We start from the raw sequence: 20,676 nt of genomic DNA, 5'->3' as shown, positions 1-20,676 counted from the left end.
CATACTCAGAATCCCTGGGCTGGGCCAAATGCTTTTTGCTTTCACAGCAGTTTTGCATCGCCTTGTTTTCAGTCCCGGCCTCAAATAGGCTTAACCCGAACCTCACGGGATGCTTGTTGGGGGTAGGGGGTGGGAGGGCTTCTCTCATTAACAGATACAATGGAGTTCTTTGTTTTCTAAAACAATGAAAGTTTTCATTGTGTTTCCTAAACTTTTCCTCATTAAAGTAACAGGACACTGCAAACAGATGGCAACCCAGAGCAGTGTGAACATGACAGGTGATAGCTGTGTGGCAGACAAGGGTGTCGATTTCAATTGGATGGAACTGAAGATGGAGCTGTTGCCGCTGAAGGAGCGTGACCTTGTGTCATCTAGTAGCTGTCATGTTGTAACAAAAAGGCTCTCAGGTGGTGAGTGTCTGGGTGCCCAGAAACTGACATTGGAGGATAAAAGGCAGGCATTGTAGCATTGGGTTAATATTTTATTATGTACACTGGCAGTTTCCGAATATTTGATGCTGAAATATATGCATCGGTTTTCTCGGAAGTGCTGCTGTAATAAAAATCACAGAGTTTCTTAGTGCTGGTTTTGGAATGTTGAAAAATCTACTGCTGTAAGTTCCACCTCACTTAAATAACCATCCAACCATTTTCAAACCTATTTGTTCGATTTAGGGTCATATTGATCCACTGTCTATCCCAGTAAAATCTGGCGCAAGGTTAAAAATTGTTAACCTTGTGATCCTTCACAGAAATTGATTACTAATGGATGTACTAGCTGGCGGCTATAGATTGGCTGATAGGAGTGATTATGGATTTGTGTGCAAGTCTTTCCTTCAATGAACTTGCATGCCACCCTGGGTTGATACCTGTCCTGCACCTAAATGGACTCCTTAGTCCTGAATTTCTTTTAAGATGCTTAGACAAAGTATTAATGGGGAGGGGGATTATTGATAACTGAACTCTGTTACCTTTTTATTCCTCTTTTGAGTTTTCTGCAATGACATTATTCCATGTGCTCAACCCATGAAGCTTGCATCCTGTTTTTCCATTCATTTTCTTTATCCAGTTACCTGTTGCAGAAGTGCTGTCAGATAAAAAAAAAAGCGTGTCAGGTGATTGTCCCTGGGAGAGGAGGTCCAAAAAAAGACAGAAGGGGCATGAATGCAGCACCCCCATAGTAAATGATGTGAATGTGCAGTGAGTAAGCTCTTATTTTATGCATGCCTGTTCATAGTGAATTAACATCTCAAAGCACCTTTAATCAGTGGCAGGGTATTTTAATACCATCCATTTCTTCTTTGTTTGTAGCCCGCTTACTCATAATCCATAGACCGCCAGAATCAATTGATGTGAGGCTTGGAGAGGATGGCAACTGTATATATCATTTAAATATTATAACAATTTGGATTTGAGGAATGTTAATATGGAGTTTCCATCCATCCATCCATCCATCCATCCATCCATCCATACATTTTCTTAACCCTCCAGTACTTGTCACATATGTAGATAGTTGCATTAGATTAACTTAATGGTAAAAGCAATATGGAAAGTAACACAATAAAGGTATACTAAAATAAATGCCTTCCTAACAAGTCTTTGGATCCTTCAGTACAGAATTCACCTACCTCCTTCTTACTGCCCCCTGTTTTCTCCCTTTCTAAATTCTTCTCTCCCACTTAAAGCCTCTGGCCCAGTTTGTTTGTTTCAATGTACTTGTGAGTGGTCCTCTTGGTGGCAAGATTGGTTTAACATTGAAAGTTGACGTAGCAGGCCAGAATCACTCCCAAGTGAAACGGAGACCAAGGAATACTCACTTGCTTAGATGATTCACTACTCATCCATAGGGTGCAGATCCCAATGTTTTCCTCCAGAATACCCAGGCCCAAGAAGAGGCCATCCAATGCGGATAGTCCAACATGTTGTGATGTGGACAGTAGCTATTGGAATGCAGTTTGGTTAGCTGCTTTCAGAAGTAGTTTGAGTTCTGCCATACAGTTTCTTAATGTTGCTGGACAGCCATCCAACGACAGCATGGTTCCATTTGTTGTCAATACAACACATGACATGGCTAGCCCATCAGTGCTTGCAGTTCTTTGCAAAGAAGATGAAGTCTATCAGCAAGAGCTTCTTTCTGAATTAATCACTGCTCTGGCCTTCAAGGAATAGGCAAAGAGTAAACAGGGCAACCAAAGAAGGAAGATGGAGGAAAATTATCAAGGAAGCAAAAGTAAAATCAGAAAACCCAATGAAATGGAAATGGACAAAGCAACTTAAAATCAAATCCCAAGTCAGTGCCAGGACCTTTTTTCAATAATACAAGTGAAATACAAGGAAGGTGATAGAAGAGTAATTGTCTTTGTCAGGCAACAGTAGACAGGAGGATTGGTAGAGAGCACTGGCTGCCCTGAAGAATGACAGTACTCGTCGCTTAAGCGTAGCATGTATGACTAAAGAAGCAGGATTTCTCCTACCTCCAAAAAGTTGGGTTTTGATTTTACTAAAGCATGTCCAGTAAATACTATCAGTGGTAAAGTTCTGTCCTGCTGTCACTGTGGAGAAATTTGCTCAGGTATCACCCCTCTCAGCCTCATGTCATTACGTGGAGTTGCTGGTAAGGAAATCGGGCCACTGGATTGTGAGAGCGGAGTACAGCTGAGATAAAGAAGAACTCCCAACCCTGCCATTGTGACGAAGTCTAAGCATGTCTGATTTTCACAGCAGGCTGTCTCCATTTTAGCCTCTTTGAACCAACATAAAACCATAAATGTGATAACAAGCCACTTATCCTTGTGGTAGCCATTATGACACCCAGGGCTAGATTAAAACTCCAGCAACCTGACTGGGATGATTATCAGTACCTTATCTGGTTAAGATGCCAACACAGTGGATGGGCAGTGAATGACTGCCTGTTGGGGTAAAATATTACCCCAGTACGCTGGGTGGCAGCATTCCACTGATGTGGCTCCAGGCTTTGCGTCTGCATTCAGTGAAATGTATCATAAAAAATAAACTAAATTGAAGTAAGAGTGCAGATGTGCAGACACATTCATTGAGATTCTTGTAAAGCATATGACTCGTCAGTCCAGTGTTTCATGTGTAGGGTTTTTTGAGACCTGTGCTCCCCTAAGTCAGTTTGCCCAGATGGTTAATCCAACCCTGCTGATAATAGATGTTTAAAATCCAAAAAGCCAGCAGGATTATAAGGCCTCACCTTCATAGCCTACACCCATACTGAAAATCAACACTAAGCATGTTTTTGCCTTTTTTCTTCACAGGAAGTTTCTGGCCCTCCTGAGATTGCTGTAAGAGACCAGGGCAGGTACCCAGACTAAAGTATCACAGATAACTTCACCCCACTTGAACATTTTGGACCATCATATCTGTTGCAATAAAATATTTGAAAAGAAAAGAGTGATGCTTTGAGAAATAGTAATCTAGTCTGATCAACAAAAAATAAAGAACATTGGCAACTTGGGAAATGTCAGGTGTGGAAGAATGAGGGCACTTACAAGCCATAGAGTTAAATATCATGTTTCATCAACAGCAAGAACTGGCCTCTGATGAAGTAACTAGTTAAAGTGAAAATGCTGGCCCTTCAAGAACAAGATTTCAGACCCTAGAGTCATGTAGTTAAGGAATTTTAAAAAAGCAAGTCAATTAAAATGAAGGCAAATGATGTCTGTTTCATTAGTAACAGTATTTGGTTACTACTTAAGGAACTGGCTGGAACAAAAACCTGCAGCCACTGAAGCTCTCCAGGATCTGAGGCTACATCCACACTACCACAATTTGATGTAAAAATGTTTTTTTTAAACAAAAATGATCTCCATCCAACACAAGTTTTCACGTCATTTATAAAAGTATCTTGGTCCACTCTAAAATGCTTGAAAATGCATATGGTGTAGACCTTTGGCTACACTGGGCATGTGCACATTGGTGGAAAACTCCTTGAAGGGACTGTGGAGTTAAAAATTCAGAGCACCATGTGCTTTATGTGCTTTCAAAAGTATCAGCAAATAGGACTCTTGATAGCACATTCACAGCACAGAAAATGAAATAAATTCTTTTAGGAACCGCGGCACATTGTCTCCATGTCACGTTAATGCACTGATCGCAGTTGAAATTACAAGTCATCAGAACTAGAAACAGTTATCTGGTCATTAAATAAAAAACACAACAAATGTTAAACGATATTAAAAAAAAAAGAAAGTGATCCGCTCTATGTCCATCCACAAAAGAAATGATTATAGGCCGTCCACAGCAATCAGAGCACCTCCTGTACCAAAACAACATACTGTATGTAAAACTAACTTAATAGAGTAAATAAATAAATATGTACCAGCGCATGTCTATATTTTTTCTGTAGTACATTGTGCTCTCATGTGTGCGTCCTGCAATGTTGTGAGCTCACCTGCATTCTACTCCTGTCCACTTCGTTGAGCTCCTTATTAATTTTGCTGCAGAAAGTGTCCTTCCTTATTAAATGGATCAGGTTTAAGTAATACACATCGATAAGAGGCTGTCAACTGAGCTATTTACAATCTGATTTTTAAGGGGCTTGGAATTTTTCACTGCTATGGTAACATCACTGGCCATGGGATTTACTGTGAAACCGTAGTGACCAGTAAATTATTTGCTTTTTGGCCATGTACGCAGCATTCAAACTCAATTTAGATGCTTACAGGTAAGCAACATAACAAACACCATGGAAAGCTATGGTTCTATGCCCACAATGTTAAAATATTTTTTTCCATGAAGGATCCAGTCAAGGAAGGGCCTGGGCATAAGCAGTAACGATTCAGACAGTGGGTAGAGCCTGTGTTGTAATCTGTCCACATTGAAATGTGGAGCTGGCAATTTCAAAAGTGTACAACTCTGGAGTGCGTTTCCAGAAGTCTACATTCTGGGGAGTTGAAAATGCCAGGGTAGTGTAGATTAAAGAGTAACATGCAGACCATAATGTCTGTGTTTTAAATTTGAAATGTAGTAGTGTAGATAGGGCCTGAGTTTGACATCCCTGCTGTACATGATGGAAGCAAATCCTTGATAGAATGGCAGTCCTTCATTGAGCACACCCTCACACATACACACACATACACACTTTGCATTTATACAGGGACCGTTTATAGTCAACATTTAACCTACTATGCACATGTTTGGAATGTTAGAGGAGAATGAGAATACTGTACATAGGCCCAAGATCACGTGCAGCCAAGGCTGAGAATTACACTCCTGATTCTCTGGAGGTCTCTGAGGGATGACGTGAATGATGATCAAGTTTTCAAATAATCAATGAGGCACATTCAAACGAAAGCCTGCAGTGGGTTGTGCAGTAAGAGCACCAATGGATTATTTTCACAATGGAACAACTCTTCAGCATCACAGCCTGTCCTCATCCAAAAATTTCTACATGTCCACGTTTTCTAAATCTGAGTTAGTAGCATAGACCATGTCATAAAGAAGAAAGCAAAAAGTCTTGACTCAATCTATTTTTTCCTCACACCCTTAACTTCCTCGTAATCTGTATCAATGTAAAGATGAATAGATTAATTGACATAATTTAATTATGTCACATTAAGAAGTAGGGAGCAGAAAGAATAACTAAACTAATTTAAGCTATCTAGGCCTGAGGATCAGACCCCAATAAAAGTAACCAATTCTATAAAAAGCAGGAAATGTACTGTAGCATACATAGCAAAGTTGTGATTTATGCAGAAATCCTAATACTGACAAAAGAGAAGATGGGCATCAAGTAAGGGGAAAAAGTGTGATGAACAGAGTACATGCCTGCCTAGGGTTTTATGGCTTGCACAAATGGAAAGAACATGCTTTCTCCCGCAGGGCAGGACAGACACATATACTCTCCCAAAGAGACGTTTCTGATCTCTAGGGGTTTTGGATTTGGGAAAGGTCATGTGCTACCAGGCAAACACTCCGAGGGGAGCATTACTGAATGCAAAGTAAACAGAGGGGGGTGGGGGAGGGAATGTGGAGAATGTCTCAAGGGCTTTTTTTCACTCCTTAAACTGCAAAGTCTGGGATTTTTTGGGTATTAAGAATGAAATGTCTTGCCCTCAGGATCAACAGTCTTGCAAGAGAATCCTTTAAAACGAGGTTAAAGGTCAAATGAGGCAGAATATGTCTCCAGTTGTTAAATTAGATGCCGGGTGAGTTAACTATGAGTAATGGTGTGGGACTGGGGAGTGGTGGTTTCGGCTGTGGGAGCAACTACATACGTCTTTGAGTCTCCAACAACAGACACCTCTATGAAGACAAGACACTAGATGGATAGATATATGTAAAAAACAGAATATGGTAAATGGATAGATGTGTCATTAAGTCATTTCGTTGCCTCCAAAGCACAAAGTGACTAAGACTGCTTCAGTATTTTTTGTCATTGTCATCTTGGTATGGCAAGTCAGCACCTCTGAGGAAATGGAAGGAATACGTGAGAGCATCATTATGACCTGGCACGTTATGGTTTCAGCTTATTATGGTTTTGCGCTAAGGCTGTCATAACAATGAAGCTAGCAGGAGGCGGCCCAGATGATTCATTCTTTTGACATAGACAGAAAACATAAAAATTCAATGGCACTAATCCCGCTGCATGTTTTACCTTGCCAGACGCTGTGCTGGGTGCTATCAGAAGACATAACTAAGCAGACTGCAGTGGGTGTGATACATGGCGAGTGGGCATGGCCTTATTATCACTAGAAATGCCCCCCAAGGCCACTTTCTGAGCCGCAGTAAGCTTTCAGGCTGCCAAGTCGCATGCAGCTAGGCACAACTCTTGAGCAGTGGCAGGGGAGCGGCGGGTAGTCCATCCATTGCTATGAAATGAGAGTTGTGCTCTTTTCAGTTGTTTTTCATTCGCTAATCGTCTCATTCCAATTTAATATTTCTGCTGGATGACTGTACATTTTAACAAATTGTGCAGGTAAGCAAAGGGGTTGACAAATAATTCAAATGATCATGAACAAGTTTTATCATTTAACCTCCACGACAGTTTTAGCCTGAATTTCTAGCTTTACATACAGTATTTGATAACATTTTTTTTTTTATATTATGGCACTTGATAATACAGTCATATGAAAAAGTTTGGGAACCCCTCTTAGCCTGCATAATAATTTACTCTACTTTCAACAAAAAAAATAACAGTGGTATGTCTTTCATTTCCTAGGAACATCTGAGTACTGGGGTGTTTTCCGAACAAAGATTTTTAGTGAAGCAGTATTTAGTTGTATGAAATTAAATTAAATGTGAAAAACTGGCTGTGCAAAAATTTTGGTCCCCTTGTAATTTTGCTGATTTGAATGTATGTAACTGTTCAATGCTGATTACTTGCAACACCAAATTGGTAGGATTAGCTCGTTAAGCCTTGAACTTCATAGACAGGTGTGTTCAATCATGAGAAAAGGTATTTAAGGTGGTCAATTGCAAGTTGTGCTTCCGTTTGACTCTCCTCTGAAGAGTGATAGCATGGGATCCTCAAAGCAACTCTCAAAAGATTTGAAAACAAAGATTGCTCAGTATCATGGTTTAGGGGAAGGCTACAAAAAGCTATCTCAGAGGTTTAAACTGTCAGTTTCAACTGTAAGGAATGGAATTAGGAAATGGAAGACCACAGGCACAGTTGCTGTTAAACCCAGCAGGTCTGGCAGGCCAAGAAAAATACAGGAGTGGCATATGCGCAGGATTGTGAGAATGGCTACAGACAACCCACAGATCACCTCCAAAGACCTGCAAGAACATCTTGCTGCAGATGGTGTATCTGTACATCGTTCTACAATTCAGCGCAATTTGCACAAAGAACATCTGTATGGCAGGGGGATGAGAAAGAAGCCCTTTCTGCACTCACGCCACAAACAGAGTTGCTTGTTGTATGCAAATGCTCATTTAGACAAGCCAGATTCATTTTGGAACAAAGTGCTTTGGACTGATGAGACAAAAATTGAGTTATTTGGTCATAACAAAAAGCGCTTTGCATGGCAGAAGAAGAACACCGCATTCCAAGAAAAACACCTGCTACCTACTGTCAAATTTGGCGGAGGTTCCATCATGCTGTGGGGCTGTGTGGCTAGTTCAGGGACTGGGGCCCTTGTTAAAGTCGAGGGTCAGATGAATTCAACCCAATATCAACAAATTCTTCAGGATAATTTTCAAGCATCAGTCACAAAGTTGAAGTTACGCAGGGGTTGGATATTCCAACAAAACAATGACCCAAAACACAGTTCGAAATCTACAAAGGCATTCATGCAGAGGGAGAAGTACAATGTTCCATCACAGTCCCCTGACTTGAATATCATCGAAAATCTATGGGATGATTTGAAGCAGGCTGTCCATGCTTGGCAGCCATCAAATTGAACTGAACTGGAGAGATTTTGTATGGAAGAATGGTCAAAAATACCTCAATCCAGACACTCATGAAAGGCTATAGGAGGACAGCGTCTAGAGGCTGTTATATTTGCAAAAGGAGGCTCAACTAAGTATTGATGTAATATTTCTGTTGGTGTGCCCAAATTTATGCACCTGTCTAATTTTGTTATGATGCATATTGAATATTTTCTGTTAATCCAATAAACTTAATGTCACTGCTGAAATACTACTCTTTCCATAAGGCATGTCATATGTTAAAAGGAAGTTGCTACTTTGAAAGCTCAGCCAATCTTCTTCTATTTCTTTCGGCTGCTCCCGTTAGAGGTTGCTACAGCAGATCATCTTTTTCCACATATTGATTTGACAAAATTTTACACCAGATGCCCTTCCTCATGTAACCCTCCCCATTTATCTGGGCTTGGGACTGGCACAAAGAAACACACTGGTTTGTGCATCCCCTGTGGCTGGGTTATCCCCTGTGGCTGGGTTTTTGAAAGCTCAGCCAATGATAAACAAAATCCAAAGAATTACGAGGGGTTCCCAAACTTTTTCATATGACTGTAAATCCCATTGTCTGTTGATTCATTTTCAATACTAGCCGTGCTACCTTTCTGAGACGGGTTGAAATCTAAGTAATCAATGTAGACATCAGATTTAACATTTGCAGTACAGTGTTACCATGGACAGACAGACAGATGCGCAGACCGTAATACTTTTATTAAGGTGGGTGCATTTCTCACTGGTCAAATTCATGAGGATAAAGATTTTATCCTAGTAGCCAAAAGCAGGGACAAGTAGTGGACAAGATAAAAGTCCTTCCAAGGGCACAATCATGCAAACACACACACACACTCACACTCTATTGGAGGGTTGATGGGACGGACTTACAAGAACATGGAGGTAATACAAAGTCTTCACATAGCATTGTTTGATGGAAGAAACATCCATTGTGTTACTGAGATACCCAAAGCTAGAGATATTTCAAATAGAAAGAAGTAATATATTTTAATCAATATTGGCTAGTAATTTATACTTAATTTACATTCCAAATTATTACATTTTATTTGTTGCCATCAGGAGCAGAAATCCCAGATTTCTTTGAATTCTGAGGAAATGTCCTGATTTATTTCTCTTAATGGTGGCACAGAGGTCAGTGCTGCCTCATCGAAGCTCCAGTAGATCAACATGTGAAATTTGCACAACCTCCATGTCTCCACAGTAAATTTTCTTCATGTTCTCTGTTTCCACACACAGATTGCCTATCTAGATAGAGCCAGATGACTTGTCTTCCCACCATTTTTATTTACAAGTAACTGGGTTCAGAAAATAATGGATGGAAGCAGATAAAATTGGCCAAATAGGTCATCTTTATCCAATTCCCCAATTCTTGATTGGTTTGATTGCTTAAGTGATTTGGTGCAGAGCACAGTAACAAGTTCGCAGGTACAAACTTTACAAATTACTACGTACGTAATGAATATGTAATGAATAAAGAAAATAAAAGTAATTGAAACTGATCAACATTAATGGAGTGCAGCCATACCCATCCATTCATTAGTTGTTGAATTACGGCTAGTTGACAACAGAGGAAAGGAAAACAAAAATTCCAGGCAGCAGCATCCTTGGAGAAACTAAACCTCTTGGGGGTCCATGGTCAGTTATACCAGTAAAAGACAAAGTCAGACACAGTTACCATCCTGGAAACCTTGGTCAAGTGGCAGCCCATCGGAACCTTTTGGGTGTCCTGCTTGAGATGAGCAGGTTTGTCCAAGGAGATGACAGAATCTTTACATCTTTTGATTCCATGGCTTCCAGTATTTCAGGTGTCCTTCAATGACAAGGAAAACAGATTGAAAGTAGAGCAGTAGCACCAAGTGCCACAGCAGGATGTAGAAAATGGAGGAGAGTTAGGAACAGTTCAGTTATTATGTTACTTGTATATTTATACAAATGACTAATGTAGTAAAAGGGGCCTAAGTAGCCTCGAAAGCTTGCATATTGTAATCTTTTTAGTTAGCCAATAAAAGGTGTCATTTTGCTTGACTTTTCACTACAAATGACTAACAAACAGATATGCAAAATGCACACCCAGATGATCAGAAGTTCGAATTAGAGTATACTAGACTTCAGTACTGAGTCATCAGCTAAGAGTTAAAGCCGGTCTCAGTCTTACATGGTTATAAACAGCCAGAAGTTATCCTGAACTGAGTTGATGCAAAGCAGACCCCAACCCAAGATGGGGTGCTAGTCTATCATGGTGAATATTGTTCATACAAGTAAAATTCTGACTTGTCAGTAAGTTTAACCTGCACATCTTTAGGCTGTATCAGAAAAGCAGAGCTCCCAGAGAATTCTTGGGTGGACATGGGTAGAAAATGGATAGACATAGGTTGGCTGTGCTAGAGGTTCTGTTAAGAAACTTAAGTAACAAAAGGTGGATTGTTTTTGTGCTCTCTTACAGGAAGAAGTTTTTAACCATATTGAGCTTCAGCCTTGGGCGGGTGGCCAGCCATCTTTCAAGGCTGAAGTGGACCGTTTCCTTGCCTACATTACCACCCCACAGGTAAGCTGTCTGAGTTTAGCATTATTGGTTCGTGTGACATCATGAACAATTTCCCATCACCTAGTGGGTTATAGATTTTCAACAAGATGAAACTCCTAAGATAAAGGTTATAAATAGCAACCATGTAAAATGATTTAGCAAAGCGAATGTCTGAATTGCAGTTAAAAGACTTTTCTTTGTATATGACAATGGGATACCTGAAAATCGAAAGTACATCTTATAAGAAGGATTAGGAATTGTAGTGGACTCTACACTATCAACTGTCAGACAGTGTTCAGAATCCATTAAGAAGGCTAACCGAATGTCAGGTTATATTACATACTGATGTGTAGAGTACAAGTCCCAGGAGGTTATGCTCAAGCTTTGTAATGCACTGGTGAGGCTTCATCTGGAGTGTTGTGTGCAATTTTGGTCTCCAGGCTACAAAAAAGACATGGTAGCACTGGACAAAGTCCAGAGAAGAGCAACTAGACTGATTCCAGAACTACAGCTGATGAATTATAATGTCCAGTCCTTGTCTAGATTATTCTAATGTGACCACATACTGCACTCTGATCTCTAAACGCTTTTTAATCTGAGGTTGTTATCCCAGCCTTTGTGACTTGGGATACTCTTACTCTCACCTGCTTTTCATAGTACCATCCTCTGTGTATACAAAATATATAAGAGGTGAATAAACAATGCAGAATCTGCAGTAACAGTAAAATAACCACTTTGAATATTTCAAAATTACAAGGGAAATCAAAAAATAAAGGCAATTTGAAAATTATGCAGTAGCTGCAATGGATAGAAGCTGATGCAGTACAAAACGTTTGTGATGGCTTATGGGTAGTTTGAACACATACACAGCCCAGCCCTCTGCTATTACTCTAGTTGAAGCCAAGGTCAAATAAACATGGATGCTCTGTTGCAGGATTGCACCATTGTTGAACAACCTGCTTTTGTGAGATTTCTTCAGGCAGAGAGAGTGGAACCTTCTGAAATTCACTGAATTGGGTGGTAGACAACTTTAGTCAGGCGATCATATATCCCTAGACATTGATGAATCGACATACAACACAGTAGTGACACAATTGTGTGTTTATATCTAATATTTTCATAGAGTAGAAATATGAGAAGAACAGCAATAATGTCTAGGGGTCTCTGAAGTATTAGAAAATCAGACCCTTTATTTAAATAATTGATATTTCATTATGCTATTATTATCCTCTACTCAAATAAAATGTAATATGATTGTATCTTTGACTTGCCCCAACATTCAGTCTCCTTAAAAGATTCAATCTATTGAATCAACCCAAGGTGTAGTGGAGGAAGCTACATATTAATGGCCCTTGAAAGGACCATATGTTAGCTCCTTTCTAATGGAGATGATAACAATAATAATAACTTTTTACATTTATATAATGCGTTTCTCACTACTCAAAGCTCCTTACACAGTGAGTGGGGTGCCACCTCAACCACCACTAATGTACAGCATCCATTTTGATGATGAAGTGAAGTGAAATGGTTTGAGAGAGAGTGCCAATCAGAGACAGGTGATGGTTAGGGGAGCAGAATGACGAGGCTGTGGTGGGCAATTTAGCCTGGAAATCGGGATACACACTACACTTTATGAAGGATGCCCAGGGACCTTTTATGACAACAGAGAGTCAGGACCCCAAAGAACAGTGAAACTTTTACAGCACAGTGTCCCAGTCACTGCACTGGGGCATTGGGATCCACTTTGAGACCTCAGGCTAAGTGCCCCCTGCTGGCCTTACCAACACCTCTTTCAGCAGCAACCCAAGCTTTTCCTGTTTGGTCTCCCATCCAAGTACTGGCCGGACCCAAACATGCTTCAGGTGGATTACGTGTTCTGAAGTGCATGGAGTATGACCCAGGTGACATCTGGAGAAGTACTTTGACCTCCAAATTGCCATTTTTTTGAGCTCTCCTCTTGGTGCTGTCCACCTGCTCATGCTTTTCCAGTCCAGTCTATTGCTCTGTCCAGCATAGCTTCTCTTATGCCTGTCCTACACGCATGGTTCTGTCCCCCTGCAGATTCTCACCTTTATATCTCCTCATGAGTCAGATTTGCAGTAGTATTTATAAATGTGAATGCTAAATATGTACTATTCACAACTATTTTGAAAGAAGCTCAGTTTAGTTGGTAAACAAACAATACAATCCATCCATCCATCCATTTTCCAACCCGCTGAATCCAAACACAGGGTCACGGGGGTCTGCTGGAGCCAATCCCAGCCAACACAGGTCACAAGGCAGGAACCAATCCCAGGCAGGGTGCCAACCCACCAACAATACAATTTCAAAATGAAAATAAAATCACCAGTAAGCATCGATACATGAACATTGTGCACAAACTATGAAATCTGCTGTTTTTATTTCCTCCCTGCAGTGCTGAAATTTGAAACAGAGTTGGTGTGAATTGGATAGATGTGTACTTATGCTGCACTGAATTTATGTGGCACCAGATAAGTAAAAGTGTTAAAATAATCTTTACACTCAAAATTGAGGGAGCTGCTTAGTTTGTTCTGCCACAGAATGGAAAGAGCAGACAGTAAGACGTTGAACCAGGAGATGACGCATAGCCCTAAACAAATAACAGAGTAAAAACCAGGACGTCAAACAATCTTTCAGACAAGTCCAATACATAATCAAACATCAGTCAAATATAAACCTGACCAGATGTCGAAACTAAAAGAACTTTGAAGAAACTCACATGAGGAAGACATTTGAACATGTATCCACAATCTTAGACAGCATCCTAGCTATGGCTACTTCCACATCAGTAAATATTCATTTAAAAACACAGACGTTAGTCTCTATTTTTGCTTTTCATCAAGAGTACCCCAACAATTTTATCTCCAATAAAAATAAACATTTTGAAAACACTCTACAAAGCCATACATTTCTGAAAACACCGGTTCAGCATTGCAGTGTGGATGGGTAAAAACAGAGAGTTTTGAAATTGTAGACTCTAATCGCTCTGTGTTTGTGTCTGTCCTTATTACGAGACCATTCTCTGACTCAGTCCTGCTCATTACATTTTCTCAGACGCTTTGCTGGCCTTATAGTCAATAACAATTTGACTTCATCATAAGTACAAACAAAACAATATTGTTTTTTTGTTTCTCATGTTCACCATTACTATTCTTTGTGTTGGAATGCAAGCTGCCTAGCATGGAGGACACTTCCTCTTCCTGTTTTCACAGATGCACATATGCCCAGTATATGCGAACAGCTACAGTCGAATTGCATATTCAGTCGTGTGGGCAGAGACACGTTTGTAAACAATGTGAAAACGCTATTGTGGATGGAGACACTTTTCATTTAAAAATACAGTTTTTAAATGAAAATGTAGTAATGTGGATATAGTCAATGACTTTGGCCTTTATACCATTACACGTGTAATGTCATGATATGCTATAGTGGGATAATGACCCCTAACAGTGTTGCTGTGCCACAGTAACCATAATCCAAAATGGTAATGCTTAATACAAAAAACAAATCATGCAACAATTCAAAACAAAACATAAAAAATAACTCTTAAAAAATTTATTCTCAAATCATACTAAATATTAAATATACTTCCAGGCATTAGGAAGAAATGGCAAGAACCTTAAGAAAGACCAATAATGTTCAAAATCAATTTAAATAGCAAGTGCACTTAGTGCCAGATCTTAACACAGATTATTTGGTAGCTGATGTCCCCGTTTTGCCCCTGTGTGTCTGGCCTGGCTTGAGACCTGAGAAATCTTGTGCATGACTTTGATCTGGCCTGCAGACTGCTCTTGGGTATAGAAAATGATGATGTAACTTGAAGGATAATTAAAAAGTGAAAAGCTGTGTTGGCTGAATGTCCTGGTCATGTTGAGACTTTTTCTTGTATTGTTGTTATTTTTTTCTGATTGTAGGGCTGGTACAAGCTTTGGGCTGCAAGCCATTTCTACTAGTACTTTTCAGCACTATAAGAATGAAGTTATGTTGGGAGAGTAGGAGTGCCACCTCTGGCTTTGAAAGTGGAGATCTTTAATTTACCTAATATTGTACAAATTCAGACTTTAAAGTGAAAAATGTATACCAGTCCATTTTCTTCACAGCATCTCATTGAGGCAAAGCTTATCCCTGCAGTCTCAGTGCCAAGGCCGGAAGCAGCCCTATTTGGCTCAGCTTTCTAACACTATGTATAATCGTACATAAATCCATACTGACTAATACTGTGCCAGTTGAGCCTCACAGCATGTCTTTGGTATATGAAAACAACTAGAAAAAACAAGAAAACTCCACTTGAAAATGGGGAGCACATGGGCAGAACCAGTGACCCAGCTAGGAACTGAACCCAGCTGTCTCTAACTGTGTATCAGCTGTTATTACTACTGGGGTCACATGCCACCCAGCAACAATTAATATTGGCAGACCACCTATTGCCAAAGAGGAGACTTATCTTAAAATCTTGCCAGCTGTCTCCCCAGTCCCTCCCATAAGTCCTCCTGAGTTTGTAAATTTCACAGCACAGTGTGGATAATGAACTTGGGGTGCATTTCCACATGATGACCACTTATTTAAGTTGTTTGTTTTACTTTGCAAAATCTTGACCTAAAAACGTAAGTTTAGTGAACCAGTCAAGCAATCATGGCCATCAAAATTGCATTCTGACTAGTCAGTCAGCCCTTGATCCATATTAATCTGAAAGTTGTGTCTAAAGCACAGGTTCAGTTCTAGATGACTGCAATGTGTGCAGATTTTTGTTTCAGTCCAAGTGCTAAATAAGACATTGGTCCTTGTTGGTAACAGCACTTATTATCTAATTTTTTGGCTTGATAGTGTTCTCATTCTCTCATGACAGAACATTATTATATTGTAGATTATCAATTACTGAAGATATCATGCAAATAATTTGTGGCCTATGTTTAGATTTGGAGTCACAGACATATTGTAAGTGTGTGTGGGGCCTACAAAAGACCCATAAAGCAGGCTAGAACCTTTACTGCCAATATGTGGCTCACCCCAGTCCAGCCGCTCCCCCAACTGCTACCTGCAGGCTTCAGCCCAAGCAAGTCCAAAATGTGGAACTTGGTATTAAAAGTTCAAAATACAAAGAATGTTACAGAAAAAATCACAGAATGCCTTAAAAGGGAGAGGGTGACAATAAATGTATTGCTTTTGAACAAAAGCATAATGAAAAATGCTTTCAAAAATATTCTTAACTACTGCAGTGGGCTGGCGCCCTGCCCGGGGTATTGTTCCTGCCTTGCTCCCTGTGCTGGCTGGGATTGGCTCCTGCTGACCCCCGTGACCCTGTGTTAGGATATAGCGGGTTGGACAATGACTGACATGACTTAACTAAAATAGCAAAATGTAACAAAATAATTCCAAGGGGCAAAAAGGATTTGCCTAAAAAGACAATCTAAAGCAAACAAGTCCTAATACATGATTCAGAAAACAGCACATAAATGAGTATAACCAGGAAATCTTCAGAAGAAGCAACACTTACAAGACTCTGTACAAACTGAATGAATGCTTTACTCCTGAGTCTCACTTCTGATCGAGAATATAATATATGGACAAAAGGAGAATGTTTAAATCCACATCAGCATTTCCAAAACGTGCAAACTTCACACAGACAGTGTATGAGCCAGAATCTGAACCCATGTCTCTATAGTCGTGTGGTTGTAGCACTAACCAGAGTGCTGCTAACCACGGAACCAGTGGCTTGTGTACACTTTAATGTTCTGCTTTGGCTTTTAAGCTGGTAATATAAATTTCAAGATTCTGTTTAGAAGAAGCTAATGTCATCCAAAGAGCTAGACTGTGGGAGAACACATAACTGGCGTTAAATAAAGTCTGTAAGATAACAGCCTTTCCTGCCTCCCCACACACATTGACGTTTTCCAAGATAAATTCTTTAGTGACATTTAAGCACATTAAGAGCCCTCAGACACCAGACTGAAGTTATCCTACTGCTCAAAAGACAAATTCTCCTTCTTCACTGTGAATGCTACCCCCAACCCCCACCCAACTCCCATGGAGAATAACTTGCAGCGTTGAAATAGGAGTCAAACACAATACATTTGTTTAATGTGTGTTGGAAATTTCCAGATTTTTTTTGTCTTCTTGACTAAATAATTCTTTTTAATTTGAGCCAAGGGTAACAGTGGATCAGGAGTTCAGTCCCCCGCATATCCTCAGTTTCTGACAGCTCTTCATTGGCGTGCTTTACTCAGTAATGTCTTCTCAGCCTTTTGGACCTTGGCACTACAACAAGGAACACGATACCTAAATGGAGGTCAGAACTCACTCGGCACATTATTTGAATATCCCCGGAGGACACCGAGCAGTTTATTAGAACTATGCGGTCCCCACCTCAGCACCTCCTACAAATATTGGAATACTATTTTGATAGGAAGTTGAGCCTTGACCTACCCATTTTTGCCTGACCTCCCTTACGGCAAATGGAATGAACAGGATGTTAATCATTGAGGGAGCTTGTGTGAAGTGAAGCCGCAGGCCTCTCTGCTCACCACTGCTCTCTCTTTCTCTCTTTGTAGGTGCACTGCAACAAGGCGCTGACTGCAGGTGAGGTCAGAGAGAAGCAGGTCGCTGCTAGCACGTGGGCCATCTGCTTGGAAGCATGGTTTTTGCCCCGGGTGCCACCGAAACCTTGTGTGGTGTATTCATTCAGGTAGAAAATGAAAGAGGAGAAAAATGCAAAGATGTGGCTTGTCAGAAATCAATCACTCTGCTTCTTTCACTGATTTTCCAATATATGACATTGAATTAAACAGATGAATGAGAGAGGTGGCAAATACATTAACATATATACAGTAATGCTGATAAAGGTATAATGTGACATATTTATTTTATGTGATGCCTAATTGTCTGGACAAGTTTAGATTTGTTACCCAGCAGGTGAGGGCATTAGGTTAGCACAAGATATAGTGGAGCCCCAACCAGTACTAGTGTGGATAGCCAAAGGTTACCAGTGGATTATAATTCTGTCTTCAAGTGGTATCGGACAGACAGTAAATATGAGTTTCCAAGTCAGGAATTCCACATGAACGCCAACAGAAATTCAGAGCTACAGCTCCAATAATTTGGAGAAAACAAAGCTACTTAAATTCTCCAAGTTGGGATGTAATGCTGATCTTTCACCTTAGCCAATTATATAAAATCAAAAATGTAACCTAAAAAAATATAAATATAAAACCCTTTTTGTGGTCACATTGAATTTGGAACAAACTGATACACATTTAATACATTTAGTCTGCTCCCATAATTTTCACATAAACATACAGTTTATCACTTATTGATTTTTGGCAGACCAAACAACACATCAACAGTAACCTTGCATTTCTCAAAAACGTCTGACCAGAAATTTGAAGACACTGAAGTAGGAAGGTAAAACATTACAAGTTGGGATGTCGAAAATTTCTGATAGCTTGTGAACACGGTATAAGTCCTGTTGTGTTTGGGGCCTTTTGAACCAGTAGAGATTTTGGGGGCATAAGGTACTGACAGGAAACCAGCAAAAAGCTCATCTTAAAGTGTTTTGGACCTAAGACCAATTTGTCAGAGTGAAAAGATAAGGAGGAGCACCTATGGCTGGCAGCCACTCACTGCTTTAAGTTCCGTGTTACAAAGAAAACCAGTTGGCACACAAACTCAACTAGGGAATTAGTAAGCTGAGCAGGTCTGTTTATTGAAAAGCACTTCTTTAATTTAAGTGCCTGAACTTCTCTTGGTATGCCCTTGGAAGGTGCCTGAAGCTAGACAACAAAAACCCTGCACAAACAGGACTCTGTCAAACTATTACTGATCCTCAGTCTCCTTCTATGTAGGAGCAAATTCTTGTACTGCTTCTGTATGAGCTACCATGCTGGCTCCTTCTTGTTGGTTTTACCCTCAGGTATCCACCTGTTGTTTTCTCTCAAGTCTGGGTTGCCTGCACTGCCCTTATTTAAATCTCTTGCCTACCAGGTGCCGGACCCATCCCATCTGGAAGGAAATATGAAAGTAATGTTGCAGGATTTTCATTTCAAAGTCCCATATTTTAGCTAATGATCCATAATAAAGCCTTGAAGATGGTGTTACGGAAGACTTGAATGAATATATCAGAAGCAGTGTGTGCCAGTGTCCACATACAATTGGGGGATTGCTGATTCCAGAAGATTTCAGGTGGAAGTCAAGGTAAATTTAAAAAAAGAGTCCCACATAATAAATAATTGGGACATGGGAAAGGAAGTAGTACTGTAGTAAAATATGTAATTGTCTACAATAAAGTCAGATGTTTCATGTGGCCTTTTCAGCAAGAAATGTCTTCTAAGAAAGGATACTCAAACTATGGACCACCTGGCACTGTTTTATTTAATCTCAATTGAGCATGTATGGTCTGCGAAGTGGGTTGTGGTGGCTCAGACACTAGGTGGGGATTCTCGAGGGGGACCCCCAAGCCTTGCTGTGGCGATTGTTGGTGCTTCTCCATTACTCTAGCTTTGATGTATTATATATGTATAATGTATAATAGATAAATAGAGAGTAAGTGCTGTGCAAAGATCCTAACCACTTTAGGTAGTTAACAAAAATATTTGCCTTATACAGTTGTTTTCTGTCTTCTTGGTTAATGTGTCAATAGAAAGGAGCGTATCTTAAAGTCCCAAACAATTATTTTACAAAAAGTGTAGCAGTACAATAAGATATGTGAATGTCCATAAAGAAACTTACACGATAACAAACCTCTTTCCTGTTGAAAAAAATGAGATATATGTATGGCATGAAGCCCAGTACTTGAAGAAGCAAATCTAACAAGATGGTATTAAGATTCAATGACATGATACATAGGTTGAACCAAAGAGATTAGCTGAAACAGCTTTATAGATGATTCAATGGTTCTTTAAAGGGGACATCCCCACACCATGATGATTGTCCGTGAATCTCCAAGGGGAGAGGTCCCCCCTCATTCTATTAATCATTAAGAAATGGGTCTTAAAGACACTAAGAAGGGCAAGATTGGGTCATGACAAAAAAAGTTTAAGAATCTCTGATGTGGAGCAACAGAGGCTGTGGCTTGGGCAGGTGACACCCTGCTGCAGGTTATGGAATGCAAGAATCCTGGAAGCTGCCATGAAGATAAGGAACACAAGGGAGATAAGCCAAGATGGATTTAAGAGTTTGTAAGGGTATCCCCAACCACAAAAGATTCTAACAATTGCGTTAGATGACCATCAGTGTCCTGATATGAGTTATTACAGGAGCTCAAGGAATATGAAATGAGAAGGAATGTTGGGTTTTGAGGTGAGTTTGTGGGTTGAACCTGTCTACCTGGCAGTTAAGGATGGGGAAAACCTTGATAGCCAGGCATGTAGGGAAGCTAACGTTTTGTTTGTGACCTTGAGTGATTTTAATGCTTTGTGTTATCTTTTTGTTTATGCCCTGCTTTGGTGCTTTGGCATAAGAAGTCATTATTTTGGTGTCTACCCTTGTACTGCAGATATTGCCTCGTTCTGCCCTTTGTCCGGGTTACCATTAGCATTGCCTGCCTGCCACTATATAGTATATTGGAATACATATGGTTTGTATTGTAAAAGATGAATGGATTTTCCTAGATATGTGCACTTTATTATCCCTGAAGGATCATTTGTTTGAAGCAGGATTATTCAGACATACAACATTTCACAGATGCATTGAGTTTCATATAGCAGTAAATTCAATTAGGGCAAGAAATTAGACTGGTTGGAA

At 40.0% G+C, this 20,676-nt stretch overlaps 1 protein-coding gene across 1 annotated transcript in view; it reads left to right on the top strand.

Moving 5' to 3' along the window:
- Positions 1 to 20,676, top strand: part of LOC114664663 (probable methyltransferase-like protein 24) — a 66,998-nt gene that overhangs the window by 27,702 nt on the left and 18,620 nt on the right. Inside the window, exons 2-3 of the mRNA XM_028818857.2 lie at positions 10,840 to 10,941; positions 17,490 to 17,623. Of these exons, the coding sequence (XP_028674690.1) occupies positions 10,840 to 10,941; positions 17,490 to 17,623 (236 nt within the window). The remainder of the gene's footprint in view (positions 1 to 10,839; positions 10,942 to 17,489; positions 17,624 to 20,676) is intronic.

This window comes from Erpetoichthys calabaricus, chromosome 14, assembly GCF_900747795.2.
Source record: "Erpetoichthys calabaricus chromosome 14, fErpCal1.3, whole genome shotgun sequence".
Classification (NCBI taxonomy): Eukaryota; Metazoa; Chordata; class Cladistia; order Polypteriformes; family Polypteridae; genus Erpetoichthys; species Erpetoichthys calabaricus.
This window is presented reverse-complemented; position numbering and strand designations above follow the sequence as displayed.